Source organism: Orcinus orca, chromosome 17 (assembly GCF_937001465.1).
Source record: "Orcinus orca chromosome 17, mOrcOrc1.1, whole genome shotgun sequence".
NCBI lineage: Eukaryota > Metazoa > Chordata > Mammalia > Artiodactyla > Delphinidae > Orcinus > Orcinus orca.
Genome location: NC_064575.1, coordinates 77668304 through 77695726, shown reverse-complemented (window position 1 = coordinate 77695726; position 27423 = coordinate 77668304). Strand labels below are relative to the sequence as shown.

The 27423-nt window shown below is 42.6% G+C and overlaps 1 protein-coding gene across 3 annotated transcripts in view; it reads left to right on the top strand.

Moving 5' to 3' along the window:
• The window catches only part of ADCY8 (adenylate cyclase 8), a 218765-nt gene that overhangs the window by 94515 nt on the left and 96827 nt on the right, over positions 1-27423 (top strand). For all 3 annotated transcript variants that reach the window (XM_004265316.1, XM_033419778.2, XM_033419777.2), the window contains exons 6-7: positions 9667-9825; positions 14236-14506. In XM_004265316.1, the coding sequence (XP_004265364.1) occupies positions 9667-9825; positions 14236-14506 (430 nt within the window). The remainder of the gene's footprint in view (positions 1-9666; positions 9826-14235; positions 14507-27423) is intronic.

Here is a 27423-nt window from a genome sequence, read left to right as displayed (position 1 = left end):
ACAAATAATTTGTTGAGTTCTACCATGTGTCAGACACTGTGTTAAGCCCTGGAAATACAGTGATGAACAGGTCACTCAGGGGTCCTTCTCTTGTCTGTAGGTGCCCATTAGAGATATTACTTGGAGGCTTGTCTATGAAATGAGGAAGTTGGACTAGACCTCCTCTGAAGCCTCTGAAAGTCTGTGATTTACCAACCATGTCAAAATCAAGTTTAAGCAGCAAAACTTTCCTTTCTTTTTTCTTTCTTTCTCTAAATTTTTAAGATATAATTGACAAAGTTGTATATATTTAAAGTGCACAATGTGGTAATTTGATATACTTACACTTTTTTTTTTTTTTTTTTTTTTGGCGGTACGCGGGCCTCTCACTGTTGTGGCCTCTCCCGTTGCGGAGCACAGGCTCCGGAGGCACAGGCTCAGTGGCCATGGCTCACGGGCCCAGCCGCTCCGTGGCATGTGGGATCTTCCCGGACCGAGGATCCTCGCGGACCGAGGCACGAACCCGTGTCCCCTGCATCGGCAGGTGGACTCTCAACCACTGTGCCACCAGGGAAGCCCCTATACTTACACATTTTTAAATGATTATCACAATCAAGTTAATGAACACATCCATCACCTCACGTAGTTATCTTTTTTTTTTGTTTTTTTTGTTTTTTTTTGTTTTTTTTGCGGTACGCGGGCCTCTCACTGTTGTGGCCTCTCCCGTTGCGGAGCACAGGCTCCGGACGCGCAGGCTCAGCGGCCATGGCTCACAGGCCCAGCCGCTCTGGGGCATGTGGGATCCTCCCGGACCAGGGCACGAACCCGTGTCCCCTGCATCAGCAGGCGGACTCTCAACCACTGCGCCACCAGGGAAGCCCCTAGTTATCTTTTTTTTGATGAGAATGCTTAAGACCTACTCTCGGCAAATTTCAAGTATACGATAAGTATTATTAACTATAGTTACATTACATGTTTACATTAGAACCTCAGAACCTATTCATCTTAAAATGAAAGTTTGTACCCCATGACCAAACAGTTCCCCTTTTCCCTACCCCAATCCTAGCCCCTGATGACCACCTTTCTACTGTTTCTATCAGTGCAATTTTTTTTTTTAGATTCCACATATAAGTGGAATGCACTGAGCATAATGTTCTCCACATTCATCCATATTGCCGCCGATAGCAGGATTTCCTCTTTTTTAAGGCTGAATAATATTCCTGTGTGTGTGTGTGTATGTGTGTGTGAGAAAAAGAGAGGGAGAAAGAAAGGAAGGAAGGAAGGAAGGAAGGGAGAATATCTTTTTTATCCGTTCATCCACAGACTTTCCATAAGAGTTCCCATCTTGAACTTAAGCAGAAGATATGCTGCAGAGATGGCATTGCAGAAGAAATAAACATTGATTATCAAAATGCTTTAAGGGGCTTCCCTGGGCGCAGTGGTTGAGAGTCCGCCTGCCGATGCAGGGGACACGGGTTTGTGCCCCGGTCCGGGAAGATCCCACATGCCGCGGAGCGGCTGGGCCCGTGAGCCATGGCCGCTGAGCCTGTGCGTCTGGAGCCTGTGCTCCGCAACGGGAGAGGCCACAACAGTGAGAGGCCCACTTAACGCAAAAAAAAAAAAAAAAAAAGAACAAAAAAAACGAACAGACAGAACCCTAGGACAAAAACAAGGGTTTTTGTTTTTGTCCTCTGTGCGGGAATCTCTCCGCTTTGCCCTCCGCACCCCTGTTGCTGTGCTCTCCTCCGTGGCTCTGAAGCTCCCCCCCTGCCACCACCCCTCCCTCTACCAATGAAGGGGCTTCCTAGTGTGTGGAAACTTTTCCTCCTTCACGGCTCCCTCCCAGAGGGGCAGTTCCAGTCCCTCTTCTTTTGTCTCTGTTTTTTCTTTTTTTCTTTTGCCCTACCCAGGTACGTGGGCAGTTTCTTGCCTTTTGGGAGGTCTGAGGTCTTCTGCCAGCGTTCAGTAGGTATTTTGTAGGAGTTGTTCCAGGTGTAGATGCATTTCTGATGTATCTGTGGGGAGGAAGGTGATCTCCACATCTTATTCCTCCGCCATCTTGAAGGTCCCTCCACGTTGGTCCTTTTGACCGAGATCCAAAGATTGTTTCCCTATACACACACATATATATATGTGGTGTGTATATGTGTGTACATATGTATACGTGTATGGTGTGTATGTGTGTTTGTGCGTGTGCTTGCGTGCAGATGTGTAGATATGCATCAGTCTGTGAGCACCTATGTGTCTATACTTGTGTGTGCGTGTGTATGTTTGTGCATATATAGGTGTGTGTGTTAAGGATTTGAAGCAGGCCTTGGTGATGCCTACAATTCTAAACTCAGTCAATGGAGTTAGTGCACAGATAGTTGGTGACCTTGGAAGACATACTGGGGCTTCATTCCTCAGGCAGTGGGAAGTCACTGACACTTGAAGTGGGGAAGTGTCATGTTCTGATCTGGGCTTGAGGAGGGTAACCATGGAGATGGATAACTCTGTCTCCAGTTTACTCCAGATGAGAGAAATCAGAGGCCAAGGGGAATGAAACTGGCTGGGAGATATTTTTGTAACAGTCCAGTAAAGAGAACTAAGGACCTGAAATAGAGCAGTAGCTGTGAAATAGGAAAAGGTTATAATCCTCCAAAGCTGAGACCCCGAGTCCCCCAAGACACCATATGTGACATAGAAGTTTAAATTAAATCAAATGTTTATCATTATAGTAAACTTACCTTATCAATTGGTAATACTCTAAGTATTTTGGACAGGGTTCCACTTTATTAAAGATAGAGTTTGTTGCTGGATGTGATCACAGCAATGGTTCCTTGAAAGAGTGACTATAGCACCATGAGATGACTTAAAGGGAACATACTGAGTCACCTTGACCTGCAGTCAGCAAACATAACCTGGTTCCTACTTCTTCCCATTATTAGGTGTGTGGCTGGGGATGAATGTGACTTAACTTCTCAGAGCCTACATGGCCTCTTCTGTGAAATGGGAATCATAAGATCCCAAATTCAGAGTGTTCTTTTGAAAATTTAAGTAGATAGTATGCATGTTATCACCCTAGAAACATTTTTTAATAGGATCTTGCCATTAGGGCTGAGACTGGACACTGGAAAATTTGACTCAGTTAAGTTACAGAAAGCTATTCTAGTAAAATAATAATAACAATAACTAGGGTTTAATGAACACCTACTATATGCCATCAACTGAGATAAGGGTTTTACATACGTTAGCTCATTTAGTCCTTATAACAATCCTGGGAGTTAGGCAGGGGTGGAGAGCAAAATATTGAACAACTAGTATGGCTAAAGCATGGACTAATCAGAAGAGGCCAGGGAAGCCAATCAGAATGGATGTTAACCATAAACAACCAGTATAGCTATATGGGTACATCCTGACTAAGCTCTGGAATTAGGCTCCTACTTTACCAATGAGGAAACTGGAGCTTACGGAGTTTGGGTAATTGCCTGAAATCACACAGCTGGTCGGTGGCAGAATAAGGGCACCAATCCAGAACCATCTGACGCCAAAGCCATTGGTCTTAACAATTACGGCATCCTACCTCCTAGCTCCAGATTTCTGCAATTGTTTCTGATGCCTGAAATCTGCCATTGATACCCAAAGGATCAAAGTATAGCCTAGGAGGTCTCACATACATCCTTAATAAGTTAGCAGAACTGACATTGAGAGGGAAGAAAAGTCAGTAAACTTCTGACAGTAACAAGATCATAAGCCTTAATCAAGCCTCTTAGTAAATTTATTCCATCAAAAAAAAACAACTTGATTTTAGAAACATGATATTAGCTAGATGAATGGCAAAAAAAAGTGATTGAATATAACTTTATTTCTAATAAAGCATTTAATAGCATCTCATGGATGTCTGTTCATAAAATTTAATTAATTAAAATAGGCTTAGATAATAATTCCATTACGTAGATTGAAAAGGGGCTCCAGGTGGCTCCTCTTCACATGCCCTGGCTCTATTTTGGAAAGACTTGATAGCTGAGGAGACACTAGAGCTGACGGTGGGCTGTGTTATATGCAGTATCTTTATTAATAATCTCCAAAGCTCCCTTGATGAATCTTAATGAAAATTACAGAGCCTGGTCTTTTCAGCACAGTTGCTAAAAAGGCATGGAATGACACCAGAATGTCAAGCAGGAACTGGCTCGTCCCTGATGGTTAAATGGAACAAAGGTCTTAATCCTTGTGACGGGGTTGCCCTGCCAAGCAACATGGCAGGACGAGGAATGAAAAGCATTCCTCACTGGAGGCAAGAGTGCCCAAGCTCCCTGCATGCCTCGCGGCATCTGTTCCTCCTCCTCTCTCCCTCCTGTAGTTCTTTTTTGCTTCGTCTCCCTCTCTCCCTTGCTTCTCTCTCTCTCTGTCTCTTTCCTCCTCAAACCCCCTTTCTCACCTTGTTCTGAAAAGTCCCTGACAACAGCATCTGTAAGGCTGCACTTCTCTTTGAAATGCATCAGAGTTGCCTTTAACGTGAACAAGTATTCTTTTTGCAAAATTATTGACCATGGTGAAGACTGAAACTATCTGGTAACAATAGCTGATAAAGCTAATGTTGATTGAATGCTCACCATGTGCCAGACACTATACGAAATAACCTTCCTGACTCACCTCACCTAATACTGACCACAGCCCTGAGAGGAAAATACTATTACTTTCCCCAATTTTCAGACGAGGAACTTGAAATTCTTATAGGATAAATAACTTCCGGCCAATGACACGCAGCCTAAGCAGCAGCGCAAAGACCCTGAGGCATGCTCATCTGACTCCCTAAATGTCTAAAGGCAGGGAAATGGTTAGATAAAGTTTTGCATATTACAAAATAGGGAAATGGGTCACCATTAAGTACCATGACTTACATTAATATTCAATGGCATAAGAAAATGCTTGTGAGTTTAAAGAAGTACGCATTGCAGAGTACGAACACACACACACACACACACACACACACACCATTTAGGGCAACCTTAGTTTTTTAAAAATCTACTTTTACAGAGAGAGAAAGACATAGAGCTCAGTGTGGGAAAGGGGTGGCTGGATTGCTTCTGTTGCCTCTCATGAGTCCACACTGTTTTTGGACAGGAATCCTGCTCCAGGTTTTCCCATTACCTTTCCACCCCCAAAAGCAGGAGGGTGATGCTGAAGGGAGTGCAAGCAGCAGGAAGGTGTCCAAAGAGCTCTCAGCTTGCAGTCTGGCATTGTGAGGGCCGATCAGGACCCATTACTTCCTGACCTTGAGCGAGTGACTTAACCTCTCTCCGCTCCCACCTCCTTAGCTGTAAAATGGGGGGAAACCATCCTAATGCAATCTCCATAAATACAGGAACTGATTTTCTGATTTGTCTGTTTCGTTCCCTGCTTATATCTGCAGAGGACTTCAAGAGATGCTTGTTGAACAAATGAACAAATGAGATAAATGGACTGTATATGTGGCATAGGGTGAGAATGAAACGACATCTTTTATGAAGATAAAAGGCCAACACAGAAGAGATAATATTTACATCAACTCTCCTGGAGCCTCAGTTCCCTCATCTGTAAAATGGAAATTTATAATGCTGATAGATATCTCCCTATCAGAACTGTGTGGGCACCAGAATGAAGTACTCTGTGAAACTGCAGCTTCCATGCTAGGATAAGACACGGTAGCTTTCCAACTTTTAGAAGCAGATGGGCCCCATGGTTTGTAAGGCAGGCTGACTCTGAAGTCCAGTAAAGGCTATAGGATAGATCATGGTTGAAGGCAAAGTCGGGCTCCATGGCCGCCATGCTGGCAGCTCCCACCCCAACAGTGAGTGACCCCTGAGGTACCCTCAGTGAACTCTGGAATCTACAGAAGGGAGCTTCCTATAGTCTGCTGACTTTTGGAATTAGCTGGCAGAGACTGTGTCATCCATCTATTGGGCAGAGCCAGACCAAATCCCAGTGGTTCATGTACCCCTAAGCATGGCTCCTTTTTCAACATAAACCATTCAGGGTAGAGGAAATGGACCACTACATTTAGGCTCACACACCTGGGGTGAAATTCCAACTATTCCACCTCTATATGTGTGACCTAAAGAAAGGAACTTCTTGGAACTCAGTTTCCTAATTTGTAAAATGGTACTGGTAATGGTACCCAGGGTTATTGTAAAGATAAGACTTGACACTTGCACAGAACACCCTGCACAGTGACCGTAGTTGACCTCCATAACTAACTCCCTTGTTTTTCCATTTTTCCCAGAATGTCCAAGGGCACTATCATCTAGGGAGCTGAGGACCAATCACTCAGTTCTTACTACACTGTAAATTAGTTCATCCTTTTTGAACCAATATATGTCTAGGAACTGCCCAGTTGGTATATGAAATGGGTTGGTTGAAGCTATTTAGATGTAAATAGAGCAAATGCAGGCACAATTTAGCAGGAAAGGGTAGTGTGATCAATTCATAATTTTTTTTTTGGTCTGATTCAACCTGTATATAGTTGTATAATTACAAATTGTTAATTTTGTTAATTACTAACAAAAATTAGTAGTGGCCACTATTTTTGAGTGTTCAAACTGCACCAGGTTAAGTGCTTTATATACATGATTTTATAAACTACCCTAACAAAACTATCCTAAACTATCCTGCAAAAATCTAGTTCTCTTTCCCGTTGCACCTAAGAAGACTGGGACTCAGAGACTAATGCAACTAGCGTGAGTCCCACAGGTAGTAAGTTGAGATACCTAACTTCACATCCAGGCCTGCTTTAATGCAGACTCCATGCCCCTTGGTGGCGTTGAGAGTCACTTGCTTTGAGAAGCCCATATCATTCCCATTTTACAGAGGGGAATTTACTTCCTTTGCTCCAGTTTCCACAGCCAACAAGGGGTAGATGCAGCATTAGAACTCCAGTCTCTGCTCCCAAAGCTGAGGAGTTGGATGTACTTCACCCACAGTACCAATCTGCTACTCTGCTGAAGTTTGTCTCTCTATTCATCCATTTATTTAACGGTGGAGAAAGTCTAATCTACAGATCAATGATAGCTGTCATTTCTCCAGCACCATCGATGGATTGGTTAATTGGCTAAAAAATGAACCATTTGAAGCATTTCAACTGAAAGAACATTTCTAAGGTTCTTCGTCTTTTATCATATACCAAACACTCGTCTTTAATAGTTCAATTAAAGGAAATGACATCATCGCTCTTATGCTGGTAAACTGTTGCATTATTGGTACCCAGCTTGATCTAGAGCTACAAAAAATAATAATAACTATTAAGTGGAGTCTTTATTGAAAATAAATCTTAGCTAGAAGCCCTCCATGAAAACAGATGAGAGCAAAGGTGCTTTAATTGAAAGGGGAAGATGTAGAGGGTCTCCCCACTCCCCAACTGGCAGGGCCAAACACACCTCCGTGCTTCCCCTGGGACTCTTAGAAGCATCTTGGGACAACAAGGGGCTGTAGAGCAAGAAAGGTTTTGAGCTCTGTCCATGAATTCAACAAATACTTCTGAGCACTACGTGCGAAGCGCTGTGCTAAGTGTGTGCACGTGGAAATGAAAGATGGTACCCCTGCCCTCCAGAAGCTCAGAGTTTGTGGAGAAAAAGAGCGGGTGCAGATGTTTATAAGGCGAGTGATCTATAGGCCTTTCTTTTTCTTTACTTGCAACTGACGAGGCACGGCAAAGCAACGGTGGGGCTCTACTTTGGAAAAATTGAAAAGGGACCCGTAACTCAGAGCAGAATTTCCTCCATTTTAGTTTCAAGAATGCTCAAAGGCCCCCTCCCCCCTCAAGAACAGATCTTGACACACATGGAATGTGTTTGTAGTTCTATGCAACCGCTGGGTAGCCTTTCCAAAGAGGATGGCTGTCTGTAAATTATTCATTACTTCTCCGTCATTTCATTCTTCTCTTTTATTAAGTCAAATCCCAGACACAACAAAAAGAAAAACAGTGCAATGAAAAAGTTTGTCTTCTTATGATATTTGTTTTGTAGAAGAAAATTAAAAATCTAAATGTCTTTTCATTAAGATGTTCCAGTGCGTTCCCTGTACCATGCTAATTGCCTAATGGCATTAGCATGGTGTGCTGTTTAATAGACCCTCACAATTAGTTGGCAAAGCACTTTAACAGCCATTATCTCCTTTGGGGCTCACAAAGGCTCTGTGAGTGAAACGATCAGCTAGAGCTTTATTCTACAACCACTGAAACTCTGGATAAGATTAAGCTATTTGCCCAGAATCGCACACCACGTACAGTGTCTATGTTGCAAGGAGTATGAGGTTTGAAAAACAGCAGCTCCAGTTTTGTCTTAGAATCATGCTTACCAGCTGTGTGGCCACAAGAAAATAGGTTAACTTTCCTGCAGTTCCTTCATATGTGATAAGGAACCCAGTAGTCCTTAGTACATGCCAGAGACTATTCTCAACTCTCTACATATCTTTATTCACTTAACCCTGACAATGCTATTATCGCTCCCATTTTATAGACAGAAGTTAGGTAACGTGCCTAAGGTCATGCAGCTAGTAAGTGGCAGAGCAAGATATAAACTCAGGTAGTCTGGCACTAGAGTCCATATTACACCCTCTACTATAGTGAGGCTGGGCACACTTTAAAACTAAAATTGTTTGGATTTTTTTTTTTTTTTTTTGCGTTATGCGGGCCTCTCACTGTTGTGGCCTCTCCCGTTGCGGAGCACAGGCTCTGGACGCGCAGGCTCAGCGGCCATGGCTCACGGGCCCAGCCGCTCGGCGGCATGTGGGATCTTCCTGGACCGAGGCACGAACCCGTGTCCCCTGCATCGGCAGGCGGACTCTCAACCACTGCGCCACCAGGGAAGCCCCTATTTGAAATATTTTGAAAATGAAGAAGGAATGTGTGTGCCCAGAGGAAACTCCTGATGGTAGAAATCTTCCTGTTTTCTCAAGCTGCCTCCTCCCCCATGCTTACAGTCAGAGGTCAGTCTGACACAGACCCTGTAAGGTGGCTAAAGTCAACCCATATATCAAATTCTGGTAAAGATAAAACACAAAAGCTATGGATGGAAGTTGTTTCACTGTCTTCCTGCTTCCCAGCCATTGACCCAGCTCAGCCCTGGGATGTGAGCACACTGCAGACACCACTGCTCTAAGGAGTCAGGAGGTCAGGAAGGAGTTTCAGACAAGGCAGTGATGGAGGGACAAGGTCACTTTTGTGTTTGTGATAGCCATGTAGAACATGATAGAACATGAGCTGGAAGGTGGTCAGGCTGAGGCAGGGACCCCAGGCTGAAGCCTGATGGTGGCCTGAACTAGAGTGTTGGTATGAGGAATGGAGAGAAGAAAATAGTATAAAAATTAAAATATTTAGGTTGGAAGTGGAGTGTGCAGTGAAGTGCAGAACCTATAATCTATCCCAGGTTTGTACAGTAGTGAGTAGAGAGAGAGATTGATGCCATTCCCTGAGACAGAAGTTATATAGGATGAGCAGGTTTGGGGAGAAGGGTGATAAGGGCCCTTACACGTTCAGACAAAAGACTAGTAGAGTTTGAAGGAGGAAGGGTATCTTTCTGTTATCAGGAAATCCAAGTAGGCTTCATGGAAGAGGTGGCATATGAATGGACAGGAGTTGAACTTATGGAGTAGGCAAGACCCAGGCTGCCACCCAGGCCAAGGGTGCCTACACTGGCCTTTTACATGTGTCTCTGCATTCACCTATGTCAACAGGTATGTGCGGTCAAGGACGAAGCATGATGTTGACATGCGGATTGGAATCCACTCGGGCTCAGTGCTATGTGGCGTGTTGGGTCTACGGAAGTGGCAGTTTGATGTCTGGTCTTGGGATGTGGATATTGCAAACAAACTTGAATCTGGAGGAATCCCTGGGTAAGCCAAAGTAAAACCCTCTTCTTGCTTAACACTTATCATTTGCTCACTTTGTGACAGTGGGTTTCCCATGTGCAGAATTCAGAAGTATATGTCCAAGAAGCAATTATTTTGGAAGTGACAGAACATTAAAACATCATGCAAATATTGGCCTCAAAACTTTAGTGACATTTGTCATAGGCAATGAAGACGGTGAGATGACACTCAGGTGTTCAGGACCTAACCCTGCAAAGCGTTGGTTTTCAGATTTGATTTTACATTGGAACCAGAAGAGGAGCATTTTAAAAATCCTGGTGTTCCTAAAAAAAAAAAAAAAAAATCCTGGTTTTCCAGACCCCAGACCAGTTCATGTAAAGCAAAATCTGTGCAGAATCTATTTTAAGTTCTTAAAGCAATTCTCATGGGCAGCCAGGGTTAAGACTTACAGACCTGCTATACGACCTTACCCTTCCTTTGAAAACTCAGACATATCTCTGAACTTTCCATGATTTGAAATTGTTTGGCTTTTTATTTTTCTGCTTTTTTAATGTCTGTTATTTCCCCTTCCTATCAATCACTATTTGTAGGAAAAAAACTCAGCTTACTTTTCCTTTCAATGAGCGAGATAGCCCCCAATTCTAAACACATCTTGAGTAGTGCTAAATACCATGAATACATCATATCATTTGATCTCACAACACCCCACGTAGTAAATCGTGGCTTCCTTGTTTTAATGGGGAGACTGAGGCTCAAAGAAGTTAAATCTGTCACATAAACGCAGCTATTAAGTGCCTCACTACCCATCACTGTCTTCCATTGTTAATTTATCAATCCAGTTTGTTCAAGATTGTCCTTTTATTATGAATCTCCAGTCCCTCTGTGTCCCCAGTGCCTAGCGTGCTGTATAGAACCTAGGAAGAAGGGAGGGAGGCGTCCAACGCCACGGCATAATGATCGATAGTCTGTAACCCGCAGGCATGCAGAACCCATACGCAGTTTGTTAAATCATCAGTAGCTACGCCCTACCCTCAGAGTTTCTGATCGCTGTGTCTGGGATGGGAACCGAGAATATGCCTCCCTAACAAGCTCCCAGGTGATGCTGACGCTGCTGGCCTTGGTACCTCATTTTGAGGATCACTGTTCTCAACCTTTAGTTAAATGAAACACTGTATATAAAGTCCTTTGCTCAGGAAATAGCTGTGGTTGTAGTAATGACCCTATGATGTAGCTGTAGGGTCTTGGAAAGACTCTGAAAGTGAATGTTTTTGTCTCAATCCAGCACTGCCATCTACCGCTGATGGGACTTTGGTCTAGTTACTTACTGCCTCTGAGCCAGTTTCACTGTCAGCGAAGTGAGGGGAAAAAAAACGCCTTATCACCTGTAGTTGTTGGAAGAATGGAAATTATATGAGATGATCCATGGATCAAAGCACATAGAATACATTTGGCTACAAAGTAACATTTACACAAAATAAGTGTTGCCCAACTGTTAGATCTTATTTACTGTCATGACTGTTACTGGTATATCCTGGCATTTAAAATTATCAGAAAGTGTCAGAGTTACCTGACATTCAATATAGGAGAATATTGTCTGAGAACTGACTCATTTCCTTAGAGGGAAATGTAATCCCCAGACTCTCAGCTGCAAATGTATTACTCCAAAGCTCAAGGTAGTAGCAAGGATGAAAATGAACACCTAAAATCCACTTTCTATCAAAGCATTTAAATATTGATTAGAACTTCAGCAGAAGGATCAGGAATAAGTAACGGCAAGGATGTCTTTCAATATGGAAAACATAATATTGATTTAGGATATGCAAATATTAGTCCCCCGAGCGTTGACAGCAGAATAATAAAATGTAGAATCTAGAGAAAATACCAAATGGGGTGGTATTTCACTTGATTATTTTAAAAGAAAATCAGCCATTAGACTTTATGAAACACGACCAGGAGTTTCATTTTGCCTGGGAGAAAAAGACAGCTTTCAAGCACGCAGCTCTGAGCTTGATCTGAGAAAGACTGGGACATCTATTCGTTTCATGGAAGGTCAAACATCTTTTCTATTCTCCTAGGTCAACGCTACTGAGTTCCTATGTATTGACAGAATTTATCATGAGAATATCTTGTAATTAGCACTTTTCTCAAGAGAGCTCAAAACATCTTTCACATGCTTTTATTTTTAATACAGGCGTACTTTGGAGATATTGCAGATTGTTCCAGACCACCACAATAAAACAAATATTGCAATAAAGCGAGTCACACGAATTTTTGGTTTCCCAGTATATATAAGTTATATTAACATTATACCATAGTCTATTACGTGTGCAATAACATTATGTCTAAAGAAATCAATATACATACCTCAATTAAAAAATACTTTATTGCTAGAAAATGCTAACCATCATCTGAGCCTTCAGCTAGTTGTAATCTTTTTGCAACAGTAACATCAAAAATCACTGATCACAGATCATCATAGCAAATATACTGAAAAAGTCTGAAATATTTTGAGAATTACCAAAATGTGACACAGGGACATGAAGTGAACAAACGCTCTTGGAAAGACAGACTCACTCAACTCAGGGTTGCCACAAACCTTCAATTTGGAAAAAATGAAGTATCTGTGCAGTACAAAAAAGGGAAGCACAATAAAACGAGGTATGCCTGTATCTTACCTCACGTTTGAAATCAATGTCTATATACAAGGATACTTATTTGGAAAACATGCAGAATGTGCCTTAAATTAACAGAAATGCATTGTTTGTAGTTTCTGTTTCTTTACATGTCCTTTGCAGTGGATTATTCTCTCTGTAAGCAAGAACTTAGCAGGATGGGTAAGGGGGGTAACAGGAGAAGTCGAGGCAGCACTGAAGAAAATGCATTTGGAAACATCACTTTAAAAAAATTGTTTCCTTGGATATATTGTTTCTAGAATCCAAAAGCCAAGCAAAGTCTTAAGTATCTACCTTATTCATTCATTTAAAAGAGCACTAAAGTCAGCCTAGGGAAATGAATTTGTGCTGAATCAGGGAGTAGGAAATTGTGTGGAAAACACAGCGTGAGCATTCTAAGCAGGAATATTGGCTTGTTCTGAGTTTAGTAGGTGTGAAGTAGCACCTTGAATTTGACGACATGCCAATTACTTGATTAGCTGGAGAGCGTGTCAGAACATGAGCCTTGAAGTCGCAGGGCCCAGAAAGTGGAGGTCTTAGAGACCTTGTTCAGAATTTAAAGTGTACCCTATAAGCCTTGAGGAGGCATGGAATAAACAACAGAAATAAGATAATGGCATTTTTTAAAATAATCCTAATAATTTAAGGGTTTGTTCTTGTAGCATGTGCAGTGTACCATGCACTGTTTTAACTACTTTACACGAATCAACTCTTACAACTCATGAAGACCCTAAAAAATGGGTACTATTATTTTTCCCATTGTTATGGGTGAGATAACAGACTCATAGAAAGCTTAAATAACTTGCACAAGATCTCTCAGCTAGCAAGTGGCAGAGCTAGGGTTTCAATGCAGGGAATCTGGCCAAAGCATCCACGCTTGTAACCACCAAGCTAGTCTACCCAGACCACAATGCACCACAATAAGTAGTCTGAGTTAGGCAGTTATGAGAACAGAAGAACTCTTGCCCAGAAGGATTTACCATGTGACATTCCCACAATTCACGTCTGATCTTTAAGGCTCTTGATGTCATCTGTCGTTTTGCTAAAAAAGAAACGTGAATCTTGAACTATGATGGCTGATACGAGTCTCTTACCTTGTGAGTGAGCCTAGCCAGCTGCCAGCCTGCACGTATCCACAGCTGTGTTCTCTTCCGCTTTCCATATACGCATTACAAGGGAAATGGCATCTTACAGTGGTTTTCCTAAAGGACCCTCCGTGTAGCCCTGTGGACTTATAAGACCTGCCTTTGTTCTTCAGAAGATTATAGACAAGTTGAAGAAATAAGGCACAAATAGGTGAAAATTGGAAAGGTAGGAAAAGTTCCCAAACAGTAAGCACTACGTTTGCATGGTGATAGGACAAGAATTGCCATTGAGTTCAGAAACATTTATGGAACTTGTTTTTCCAAAATAATCAACATGACTGAAAAAATCACTGATTCTTAAAAGTTGCTGGGATCAGGCTGACAGAAGAAAAACCAAAGGAAGTGCTTAAATGTGGCTCAATGGGGCTGTGATTTATCAAAGTCTACAGCGACCCTTGGGGTGAAGTTGGTGATAGATACCTGCTCATTGATTTATGCTTATACTTTTGTTTTCTTTTATTCTTTCTACTTTTTCAGGGGAACAGATACTGTCCTTGAGGACACGTCCTCACAGCACCCATGCACAGCCCTGATGTTGGGTTTGCACAGGACCGAAAACAGAGATGGCCTTTGCAAGCCACGTCAGGTGTATAACAACCTATGCTTTGTCCACACAGGAGGATTCACATTTCCAAAGCCACGCTGGACTGCCTCAACGGTGACTATAATGTGGAAGAGGGTCATGGTAAAGAGAGGAACGAATTCTTGAGGAAGCATAATATAGAGACCTATTTAATTAAGCAGCCTGAGGAGAGTCTGCTGTCTTTGCCTGAGGACATCGTCAAGGAATCTGTGAGCTCCTCAGACAGGAGAAACAGTGGGGCGACATTCACAGAAGGATCCTGGAGCCCCGAACTGCCCTTTGATAACATAGTGGGGAAACAGAACGTAAGTCCTGGCTTGCTTCTTCTGGTTTGCTGTGAATGCATGTGCACCTCCAACCCAGTTGCCTCAGAGAAGACCAATTCATCTTTAACCCTTTCTCTGCTGAGTGCCTTAATCGTAATTGATCAATGTATCACCTCACGACAGAATTAACCTACGTATGTCATTTCAGGAAATGCCAGAAATACCAGAGGGTTCCCACCACCCTCTCCTTTTTTTTGACCTAGCTAAAAATAAATGTCCTGTGAAGCTGAATTATAATTTTACCAAAATTAATTACTCATGTTGGAAAGGATAAACCTCATTTTATTAAACTAACAACAAAGGGGGAAGGGCAAGTCCATGCGAATGTAATTTTTTTAGGTAGTTGGCCGGCTAGGAGTACCGAGGTGCCCTCTGAAATTTAAAATCAGGAGGGCATTGTGGATTTGGAAATATAAAAGATGCAAGCGAGGTAAGGATGAGGGCATTCGAGAGTAGTAAGCAATTTCAAAGCCACCCACATAATGCTATTCTTATGTAGTGTGGATTTGCATCTTCCATGAGGGATAAAGCAACAAAGTCAGTACATCAGGTGTAAGTTATCAATCATCAAATTATTTTTAAAAGTATATCTTCAAATACCAGAATCACACTAAACCCAATGAGCTGCTCTGACACTGAGAGGCACCAGAGAACTGAAGTTGATCAAGGGAGAACCAAAGTGGATTCAGAGATGCTCCCCTCTCCAGAATGCTTGTTCAGAGCATGGGCAAAATCACCTGCTCTAACAGGTTTTCCCTTCCCTTCCCTTAGGCCAGGCACATATAGTTGAACTCATGTAAGTTGTGTGACTTCATTGTGCTTTTTTAAAGAAACTAACCCAAGAAAAGCCACTATATAAGGCTTGTAAACAGCTTCTGACATTCTCCCGAGCCAAGGGAAAGCTGACAGTACTATGAAATAAGTAGACCAAATTGATAGTGTCTGGGGCTTTATGAAGACATATATGTGTTCATTGTTCTAATCCACAGACCCGAACATTTCTCATTAACTTGTCGTTAAGAAAAATCTGTCTGCTTAAAGACATTTAAAATGGAAAAGGTTAAAATGCTGAAAGCCTTGCCTCTTTATTCTGCATTTGAAAGATTGATGGGGCGCTCTGAGGCCAGGTTAACCTTGGTTTCCTTCCAGCTCTGTGTGAAGGAGCTAAGGATCAATGCATGGACCCCATTCACTGGTCAAAGATGCAGGTTGAACCCTTGAACCCAGCCCGCATGCCTTGCAAGAGCCTTTAATATTCTTTTGTGGGTGTTTACTTTCCCCCCAAATTATTATGCCTACACAAGTCATCACTGATTTCAACGCCTACCTCTTTCCATCCCTGAATTGGTATGCATGGTACAATTTGCTGTTATAGAATATTACGGTCTTAAATACTTCCTGGAGTTGGTGCATGCCCAGCTGAAAGTACCCTCTGTTTCCTCTGCCTATTGTTAGCTTGAGCCTGAAGGCTGCTTATTTTAAAAAGATGCATGCCTCACCCTGAACACTTCAGTAATTCTGCATAAAGTTTTCTCTCTTGGTTTTTTGTTCTTCTTTTTCTTTTTGGTCTTTCCTTTTGAAAAACTCTGTCGGTTTAAGCTGATTGTGGAAATGGGGATAATTCCTAATTGTTCTCATCTCAGTGTGTACCTATCCTTGCTACTAGGAATTGAGAACCCAGAAGAGAGGTAGAGGTGCTCGGTTTTAAGTCATGATTGATTGATCTGGTAGAATTATATAGGAATACTGGAAATATTTATCTGCTGATTTCCTAAAGATATTTACTGATGTCATCAAATAGTTTTTATAAAAGACGTCATTATTAGTCAAAGATTCTTATTCTTGGTGTTTAACCATACCATATATTTCTTATGATGCCTGAGTTTTGCCTGTCTTTGCCATCTTCCACATGAATAATCTCAATTTTGTTTTATGTCTTCATACTTAAGAGCCAATGAATGTATGCTGATATTCATAAATAACCGAGTGGCACTAATAACATTTTGGAAATTATTGAGTCAATTAAAATGGTCACAAGCATCAGAATTGCACTTATGCTTAGCTCTGGAAGTCAGTGATTCATATGTGCAATTCAGAGACATAATGTGTGCCTGGAAGAGATCAAAACTGGTCTGGCTGAGCCTGTGCTCTGCCAAAACACCCAGTCAATACCACAGGAAGCCCAGACCATCTGGGTGTTTGCATAACACAGATAAAACATACTAATGCTTCACTGGGGATTTGCTAGCTAAATTGGCCAGATGTTTTAGTTTCTATTGATTCACAAAGTATGCTTTGAAATATTTTTAACGACATTGGTATGTCATGCCATAATCTGTGCTATATAGACAGCAGATGTTCAGATAGTTGCATTCTCATGTATTCATTCATTCAATAAAGATTAATTGAGCATCTGTTACATGCCAACTACTGCTAGTAATAAAAGAGGAGGGACAGAAGAAACACTTTGGAGATAAAGTCAGCCGGTAGTGTATATGCTTCATGAAGACAGGAATTGTATCTGTTTCCCTTATCACTATTTAGTCCATAATTAGAACAATACCTGGTAAGTAACAGGACTTGCTTGCAGTTTGCTGAATGAATTAATTAAATGATAGATGTGGGGGGTACAGGAGAAGACCCAGTCAAGTTTGACTTCCAGGTTTTTTGCTTCGATGTGACTGATTAGATGGTAGAACTGCCCACTGAAATAAAAAATAGTGGAATGGAAGGAGATTGGGTGAGAAACACTAAGAATTTAGTTAAGGACGTGTTCAACTTGAAATGCCTAGGAGAGGTCCAGGGAGAGATATCCAAGAGGCTATTGAACACACACTTCTGAAGCTCAGGCATGAAAAAACTATGCAAGGGATGTGAGTCTGGAAGCATTTGAGTGCTAGATGAAGCCATGAGAATGAATATAAATAAAATAAAATAAAACACTAAGAAGGTACAAGATAGACCTATAGGAACACCAGATGGAGGTGAAAGAGAGTCAGGATCCCGTGACAGAGACAGATAGGAAGCAAGGGGACCAGAAGAGGATAAGGCAATGCGGTATCATGGAAGCCTACAGAACGGAGCATTTTGAGAAGAACAGGGTGATCAACACTGTCAAATGTAGCCAAGAGGTGCAGGAAGATGAAGACTGGAAACTGCCAGTGGGAATTGGATTGGAAAACGTCATTGGCAAGAGACAGATTTGACATAGTGGTGACGTCAGAAGCCAAATTGTCCCAGTTGATAAGCGAGAGCTCTGGATTTCCAAGAACCCCAACTCTATCCCAGTCCCCTCTCGGCTCCCCATTTCAGGAGTCTGTCAGTGGTTTGCAGGAGCAAAAAAGTCACTTAGAATTATTTCTGGCCCCTATCTGAGTCTTCCAGTCCCTGTCTATGCCTGAAGAGAATCTCTTGTTTTTGATGGTGTGCATCTTCCCAGCCCTTATAATCTGTGTCCAGTTAAGCTAAAATTGTTGGTTCAGCCTACTCTTGGACACCCTGAGCACTTATGCTTTGCATCCCTGACTCCTGACATGGGCCAGTGTTCTGCCCACTGATTTGGTCTCCTGGATCCCTGAATCCTGGCTCAGATACCTGTCAGGCTTCCTATGCTCTGAGCCTCTGAATGGAATGAAATTAAGAAAACCAGAAGGCAAGAAGCTTATGATCACAGGTGGACTATTGAAGTGTAAGGTTACAAAAGGAGAAGTAGGTAGTTGAAGTACACCAAACGTGAACATTTTTGACATGGGGGAGGATGTCCAGAAATTTCAAGGCTAAGTTGTTGGAATGAGTCATCAAAATGGTCATTGAATCTCTCAGAATAAAGACAAAATTTGAGATGAAAATGAAGACTTAAGAAAAGGGTCCTCATATGAAAGATTGTATTTTCCCCTTCTGGTTGCATGCTACAACTAAAATCTGTTTGTAAGCTTGAGCTCTGGTTCATTCAATTATTTAACAGATGTTAGTATTCTAGATGCTGAGGATCGAGTAATGAGGGGACAGACTTGATTCCTGTCCTCCAAGAGTTACATTTTAAGGGAGTGGAGAATGCAGACAATTAACCAAAACACAAAAGTTCTGAGAAGGAAATATAGATGAATATATGACTAGGGGGCAGATAGAATTACTGCAGATAGGGTCATCAAGAGACCTCTGAAAATGTGACTTGAGTGCCGAAAGGACCCTGCATTTGAATAATCAGGAAAAGAGCATTATAGATAGAGGAAACGGCTAGTGCAAAGGCCCTGGGGTGGGAAAAATTTGGTATGTTAGAGCAACAAGGCCCAAGTGGCTAGAGCATAGTGAGTAGGGAAAGAAGGAATACAAGAAGAAGTTAAAGGAGACAGACATTGATCTTGAAAACCTAGTCGACTTTGGATTTTATTCTAAGGGAAGTGATAGAGATATTTTAAGCTGGCCAGTGACATGATCGGATTTAGATGTTTAAGAGATCACTTTAGCTGCCTGTGGAGAATGGATTGTAGGGACCAAGGATGGACTCCTTAGACAAACAGCATCTTTACTTATGATTTACAAGAGGACACCAAAGGGTGAAGCTTTTATGTCGCTATAAAGTGTATTGTGTAACGATATGAATCATTTTAACTTGATTTTTATGACAAGTGATAATGCCAAGAGAGGTGGAGCCACCCTTTTAGAAGCAAACCCCCTTTTAGAGCCTGGGTGCTGTCCCTCATATATTGAGAAGTCATCACCATTGTCCCATCCATCCCTTTCACATTGGTCACAGCATCAGAACCCAGGCATTTTTCTATTACTCCTCCAGACCTTTTAAGAGAATCACCTGGGGGAAAGTACACATTTGGTACTTCCGTTTTCTATATTAGTTGTTTCTGCAGAGTAGAAGTCATTTGGTCATTATTGTTATCATGAAGTTCATATGTGTACTGCGAAGATTGAAAACACAAAAGAAATTTCTGTACAGGCAAACCTCAGAGACATCGCAGGTCTGGTTCCAGACCACCACCATAAAGCAAATATCACAATAAAGCAAGTCACACTGAGGTTTTGGTTTCCCAGTGCATATAAGTTATAGTAACACTACACTGCAGTCTATTAAGTGTGCAATAGCATTATATCTAAAAAAACAATGTACGCAAGTGTAATTAAAAAACACTTTATTGCTAAAAAACGCTAACCGTCATCTGAGCCTTCAGCAAGTCATAATAGTGACATCACAGATCACTGATCACAGATCACCGTAACAAATATAACTATTATGAAAAAGTTTGAAATATTGTGAGAATTACCAAAATCTGACACAGACACACCAAGTGAGCAAATACTGCTTTTAAAATGGCACCGATAGACTTGCTTGATGCAGGGTTGCCACAAACCTTCCACGTGTAAAGCTCGCAGTATCTGCAAAGCGCAATAAATTGAAGCGCGATAAAACAAGGTATGCCTGTGTTCTGCACAGCAAGACAGAAAGCAAATGTGTTTCATTGCCAGGAATATAGACGAATATCCACAGCATCATTAACGCTAATAGAAGTAGAGAGCTTGGGACCAGGTACCGTGTTGGGAGCATTGCTCACTCATATGCTTTGCATTTCATTCTCACATCAACCTTACTGGGTAAGTGTGACGTGCCTGTTTTACAAGTGACAAAATTGTGATTTGAGAGATCAGTTAGTTTTTTGAAGGATATACAGGGAATGAACAACAGAATTGGAATTAGAACCCAGTTATGTCTGACTCCAGAAAACCACATAGTCTCCATCAGGCTGCATTGCCTCCCCTTTCGGTCCTGAAGATATATGCTGCGTTTCTACCTACTACCTTGTTTCCTGGTCAGTTAGTATTAAAAGGTTGTGTGCGTGTGTGTGAGTGTGTGTATTCACCCTCTGAAGCTAGGTCGCTCTCTCAACAGGGATATTTAGAAATTTTCTGTGAAAGCTCCAGGAAAGGACCAGCTTCTCCTCCAGGTGGCGTTAGCATACCCCTAACGTCTCATACCCTGAGTGTCCTGTTGTGATCATTGTTTGCATGGAAAGGGCTAAGCAGGGCAGTCGCTCAAGTCTACCTAGGAATGAAACAATCATCTGATTTAGTCACACTTGGGACTGCAGAATGTTGACACCAGAAGAAAAGGAAATGTGTAGGGAGTGGGGCTGGCCATGGTGGAAAGCAGGCTGTAAGAACATATTTATGTTACTATGTTTTTATCAGTCCCAGCTGGGACTCTTCTTAGATCCTGTTTTCTGTATCCACTGGAAGAAAAAATTCTCATCTGATTGCCTTGCTGATCAAAACCATGTTGACCTGTTGCTGAGAGCCGTTTCCTCAGAGTAAACCTGTTAGTCCTGTAAGCTGTGAGTCTCATGATCTTGGGGCAAATCTCTGCAGGACCCAAAATTTACCCATATGATAATGGGAAGGGCCAGAATGGAAACCCAAGAGAACTGAGTTATGGCCCTGATTTCTCCACTTACTATTGCAAGGCCTTAGGGAACCACGTCTCCCCTCCCAACCTCAGTGTTCCTATCCGTACAATGCCAGAACTGGACTGGATGATCCCATCACTTCCTTTCAGCTCCAACATTGCCCATTCAGTTTCTCAGCCTCAGACACATGCTGGGAGTCTGTTTCTACACTGGTGAGTTACCTACACTTCGGAATCCTGCCACCCAAAGCCCAGAGAACCAAATAATTCCCTGGAAAGTAATGGGGTTATCCAGTTTACAATTTTCCTAGTATAACAATTTAGCATAACTGTCATCCTAATGAACTGTCTTAAAGTATTAATACCAAATCGGAAGCAAGAATTAAAGCGAAAAAAATTATTGAGGTAAAAATCTCACCTTACTAGGGGATGGAATTGGCCCTTTCTCTCAGCATTCTGGATAACTGCATTTTGCACCAAACCAAACATCATTATAAACATCATCACATTTTGCCATCTTTCAGAGTCCTGTTTTCAACATGATCATTATGTTCTCCTGTTGAGAAATATTGATCACTAGGGTTTGATTTCTTTCCTTCTGTTTCTGTCCCTAAAGGTGGGGTGCAAACTAAGTGGCTGACCCCTTCTTTTTGCATATAAAAGCCCAGAAGACAAAGAACACTCTTAGGGCTTCCCTGGTGGCGCAGTGGTTGAGAGTCCGCCTGCCGATGCAGGGGACATGGGTTCGTGCCCCGGTCCGGGAGGATCCCACATGCCGCGGAGCGGCTGGGCCCGTGAGTTTTGGCCGCTGAGCCTGCGCGTCCAGAGCCTGTGCTCCACAATGGGAGAGGCCATGACAGTGAGAGGCCCACGTACCGCAAAAAAAAAAAAAGAACACTCTTAATTCAAACTCATTTTACTTTTATCATTTGACTTGGGCAAGTCAGTCCCTCCAAGATGTTCGTTTGTTTCCTCATTCATTCAGCCACTGATTATTCAACTACTTAATGAACTACAATTTCCCAAGCATTGTGCTGGGTGCTGAGGTTGGGAAGATGCAGAAGGAGGTGCAAAACTGTCGAGGAGCTCACAGGCCGGTGGTATTACTAACAGGGCAACAGGCTAAGTGGACATCGCTGTCTTTCTAGTAGGACTGAATATTGATCCCAGGTAATCAGGGAAGACCTTCCCAAGGAAATGACTGTTAAGCTGAGATCTATAGACAAGCAGGAGTGAGGCCAACAGTGAGGGAACACGACCCCAGAAGGAGGGAAGCAGTAAGGCCACCATCTCAGCCTGGGTTTCTGCTCCTCAAGACCAAACCACATGCTTCTCTTTCCCCTCAGAGAACTCTGACCTGAAATTTCTACCCCGAAAAATGCCTGAAATACTGGCTCTTGGTCTTGAAGAGGAAGCTGTGTTTTCAGAGTTTGCTGCTTCAGTGATAAGCTGCTGAGTATCTAATTGCCGTGTTCAGTCTTGATAGACAGGAAACCACAGGCAGATTTTTCTCCATAGGTAATTTCTTTTGAACCATTTTAACATCAGATGAAGTTCTGATGTGCATTGGGTGGGACATCTGTAGGCTTTCGGGGTAGAGACCATGAAGGACTCTGGACATTTCCCTGAAGCCCATCTGCACTCTCACGGTAACGTGGCTTTTACAGACCACAGAACTCCCCAGCCTGCTTTTAGCCCTGACTCTGAAGACAGCAGCTGAGTTCAGCCAGGAAGAGTCATTAGAGGGACCTGGTTTTTCACTCTCTTCAGAAAGGCAAATGGATTTGAAGCCTTCCAGAGAGCGTTGAGTGGATGAAGTAGGCAATTTGATCCATTAACTTTGACACGTCATCCCCCCTTTCTCTGAAGTTCCAGAGGTAGACTAAGGTGGAAAAGATAAAGGTAGAGAGAAGTTTGTGGCTCACGCGGAATTGCAGCTCTGGAAGCGAGCATTTAAGTTGGCACAAGACACAGCCTGTGGTTACCGCATAGCCAACAACTGGCTGAAACTTTGCTAAACTAGTTGGACTCTTCTTTTACCAGGGATTGACTAGTTGTTTGGGGAGCCGTAAACATCTGAGGAACTGGAACCAATGAATGCAACAGTATTTTAAATATGTGAAGATAAGTGTATAATATTCTAAATGTGTGAAGATAGATAGGAAGAGAAGAGCAAAAATCTGGATTTTTTTCTGACTTATTTCCTCGCTTTGAAAAAATAGAACTGGGATTTAAGTTTTATTAAACTTAATGCCACTTTTGCTATGCGTGGGCTGAGAGGTGTCCTTGTAAAAGTTCTTCATTGAGCTATGTCAGGATTTTCCCATCTTTTCTCCACCAAGAAGACCTTTCATTTCTCTGCCGGTGCAATTCATATGCATTAAGGTTTTTCTTTCCAAAGAAAATTGCATTTGTATTCCCCTTTTTTAATATTAGTTGGCACGTGTGCCATGACCCACCGTTGCTGCTGCTCTGCACAAGGAAACGAATGGTACCACTGTAAGGTGATTCGGTTCCAGCCCAGAGCAGAGACACCTGATATTTTTGTTGGCATGACCAGCCTCATCTTGGCTCTTAGTGTATGTACTTATTTTTGCTTCGCCTAGGGTCTAAAAGGAGTTACAGTCCTAATCCCTTGGGTATTGATGGAACTTGAAAGCCCCTCACATCTCAAGGATCTCCAAACTACTACTGTGAATTCCAGGTTATGAACCACTAGATTCCATTGTGTCTTTCCCACTTTATGGCTTTTATATCACCTTTAGTCCCTTAAAGGATCTCTTCACACCTTGAGATGATAAGGGCTCTGTATACGTCTTACGTGGTAGCCCCCACTCAGGAGTCCATGTCTTCAGAGTACTTAGATATAGGACTGTTCTTAAGTGATAAACTTAGAAACAAATATTTAGGAATAATGATAGCCAAGAAGAGCTACACTAATTAGATGAATCCAGTAGAAAAGTGTGTGGTAGAAAAGTTAGGATAAGAGGAAGTAGAGGCCACTGAGCAGTTTCTTCTTTTCCCAGTTTTGTCCTACCACTGTTACCCACCAGCGTTCTTGGCCTCCTTAATCAATAGAAATTGATCAGAGGCCAGACAAGAAATTCAGGCAAGGCTTTACTGGGGCCCCTGCTGCAGCAGCGGGGAGCGGGAACAAGTAACAGCTTCCCTTGCTCGCTCACTCCCGGGGGCAGGGGGATGGGGGCCCGTGAGCTCGTTCCTTATATGGGGTGAGGGTAGGGGTGTGTCCAGGGGTCGGGGCCGGGGGATAGCTTGGGTGGTTTGCCCACTCCTTAGGTGGTGTTGTGCGCAGGGGGCGTGGGCAGTACCCCGCTTTTGCTCCCAACCCCCTATTTTTGCTCCCTGCTCTTCAGAAGTGGCATGGGCTTCTTTTGGGTCTTTTTGTATCTTTTGTCCAGAACTTGCCTCAACTGCGGCAGGCGTGCAGTTATTTTTAGTCCCATATAGTTTCTTTGTATTTTGTTGCTGGAGGAGAGGTTTGTCCAGGTGCAAGCATTGCAGCACTGCAGCAAAGGGTCCGAAGTCCCAGCCGATCTCACCATCCCTGGGGAAAGGTTAAGAGAGGCTGCATTCTTGAAGGTCAGTAAGGTGAGCTCCATTGAAGCCAAATCCGGGAAAGCATCAATCACTAAACTTTTAATTAGTAAATTGTATAGTAAGACCTATAGCCTTAAAGTACCAAATGGGAGCAATTTATCAGCAACTCTTGATGTAATACGTATGTCGTAGTCCTAAACAAAAAGAGTTACTTCAGAACCTAAAAAAAGATAAAAGTTCGGTAACTCTTCTATTTCAGTTTTCTCCACATTTCTGTTAAGTAAACAAAGACACACATATAAACATGCACACACATGCGTGTGCACACACACCCCCACCCTCACACATACACTCATTTTCCCCATGGCATTGACATTTCTGAAAAATCTACGTCTTTTCTTAAATTAATTTTTATTGGAATAGAGTTGCTTTACAATGTTGTGTTTCTACTGTATAGCAAAATGAATCAGTTATACATATACATATGTCCCCTCCTTTTTGGATTTCCTTTGAAAAATCTACATCTTTGGTATTCACAAGGAAGCTGAGTCACTGAAGTCCTGATATATGTTCATTGATTTATTTCCTGAGCTGAAATTATCTGATTGCCAAGACAATCCATTGCCCGCTCAGGGGTCACTTGGTCAAGTGGGTTAGTAACCACCTCTCCAGACACAGCCTGTGACATTTTGGCCCAGTCATTTCTGTGCTGTGAGTACTTTGATTCTCACCTGACCCTTGGCCCTGTAAACAAGTGACTGATGTGTCAGCATCTCAACCCTGCGCCTCTGCCTGGGCCCACCCCGTCCCTCTCACCCACTCCCCCCAACCCTGAGATGAGATCAGTGCTGGCGTTTACACATCTGTTCCACACATTACTATGGATGTGATATTTTAAAAGCTAAAATTCAATTTTGGCAACTTGCCTCAAACCATGCAACTTCAAAGAGGCCACATCTAACTGGATGTGCCAACTTCTGTTTCAGCCAGTTCTGCAGCAGTTTAGCGACGATTTTTTATTTAAAATGGCTCTAGCGTGTAATGACTAAAGTACCATCACATTCCCAAACTGAGATGAGCATCTTTCTGAGGAATTCAAAGGATAAAGTCAGAGTTAAGGGATCCTGAATTAGCTGATAGAGGACTGGTCAAACAGAGCCAGACAAGCTTCTGGAAGGACAGAATCAGTGTCAGACACCACTTGTCCTGGGCTAACCTGGCTCTGAGGTCCTTGGACCAGACCCTGGGGACAAAATCTGGAATGCTAGAAATTCCCTCTGTGGGCTCTGAGTCCCCTTATTTTGAGAGCTCGGCCCAGTCATCTGGAATTGTGGCTAGCCCGGAAGTTCAGCCACAACTGACCATTTGCCCACCCCTCATGCAAAGAGAACCGAGCCGGTGTGTCTGCGTCCAAAGCCAGTAGTCACTAGTAGGATGAACTGAAGCGAAGAGCAAGGCATTTAACGTCAGGGAAAGTACACTGGGAAAGGAGCCGAGCACATCTGGGACCTTAACCCCAAATAAATAAACTGCTTTCATGATCCACCTTATCAATATTAGTCAAAAGGTCAAGAGTAAAGTTGTGGGATTCAGATCAATAGCAAACTAATAAATGCTTATTGTGGGATCTGCCAGAACTCGGGGTACCTCCCCTGTCATTGTTTTGTTCTCTTAATCATAAACAGTTTGAAATTTCGGACCACACAGTGACAAAGGCCAATCAAAGGAGTTTATACATCCTTTATTCCCTATCCAATGCAGCACCCAGACTATATTTGCAAACTTCCAGTTCTGCGCCAAAGCAGGAAGCAGTGATTATCCAAATAGCCTGGGCCCCAGACATATTGTTTGCTCACAGTTGAGCATCAGGAACCAGGCTACAGAGGGGTGCTGGAATCCTGCAGCAGGCTGGCTGGAAATGTCTGGACCATTATTTCAGCAAACAGCGTGGACATTCTGACCCTTGTTATTTCATTTCCTGGAGCAGAAGCTATGAGCTTATTGTGAAAATTATTTAAACCTCTTCCTGTAGTTGTATTCCCTAGACCTCCTCCCACAGTGAGATCTCAAAAAATATTCTGTTGCTTTGTTTGGAAGATAGATTATGATGGCATAAATATCTAAAAAAGAAAAGAGAAAGTAAGTAGTATCCCTAAACTAAAAAACCCATCAGGCATATCATTTGAATGTGATATCTCGTTTTCTCTCAGTACAGACAGGAAAAGTTGTGACCATCTTGGCTAACACCTCTTGCTTATGAAGAATGGTCTAATTCACTAGCACCTCCATTTTTATAAGAAGGAAACATTGTGTGTGATGGGTTCTGGGGAGCCCTGTGTGGATATTTTCCCAGGGTCCACCCCCAACTCGGTGTTTGCCCAAAGACCCTTTAAAACCTTTTACCAGAAAAACATTACATGCACATCCCAGGAAATCTCTGCTCCCCCATCCCTAGATTTGAGGGAAAAAAATAATTGTGCCACTTTCAAACACAGCAAGCATCCTTTCTGAGACCCTGAATGCCAGTCATTGTGGACTAGATCACTTCAAATCTTTCCCAAGTGAGCTTTCATAAAAAGAGCACAAAAATAATTTTTTAAAAAAAGGAGGAGCCTTCTTTTCTGGGGGTTGGTTGGGGGTTTAGTAAACAGTAGAGAAAATAGAGCTCTAATGTGTGCACTTGGGGGCCCTTATTCAGGCTTAGCTTTTGTTCCTGGCGATTTTTCTCAAGTCGGCCTATAGTTGTAGGACACAGGAAGTGGGTTAGGGACTGAAAGATAAAAATCCCTGCCTTTTCCATAACCCAAACCCTGCAGGCGACAAGTTTGAAATGGAGCCACAGAGGCCTCCAAAGGAGGCACGGGCAGATGCTGCCATAGAGACGATGGAAGGATGCTCCGGAGTGAGTTGAGGAAGCCGCTGGCTC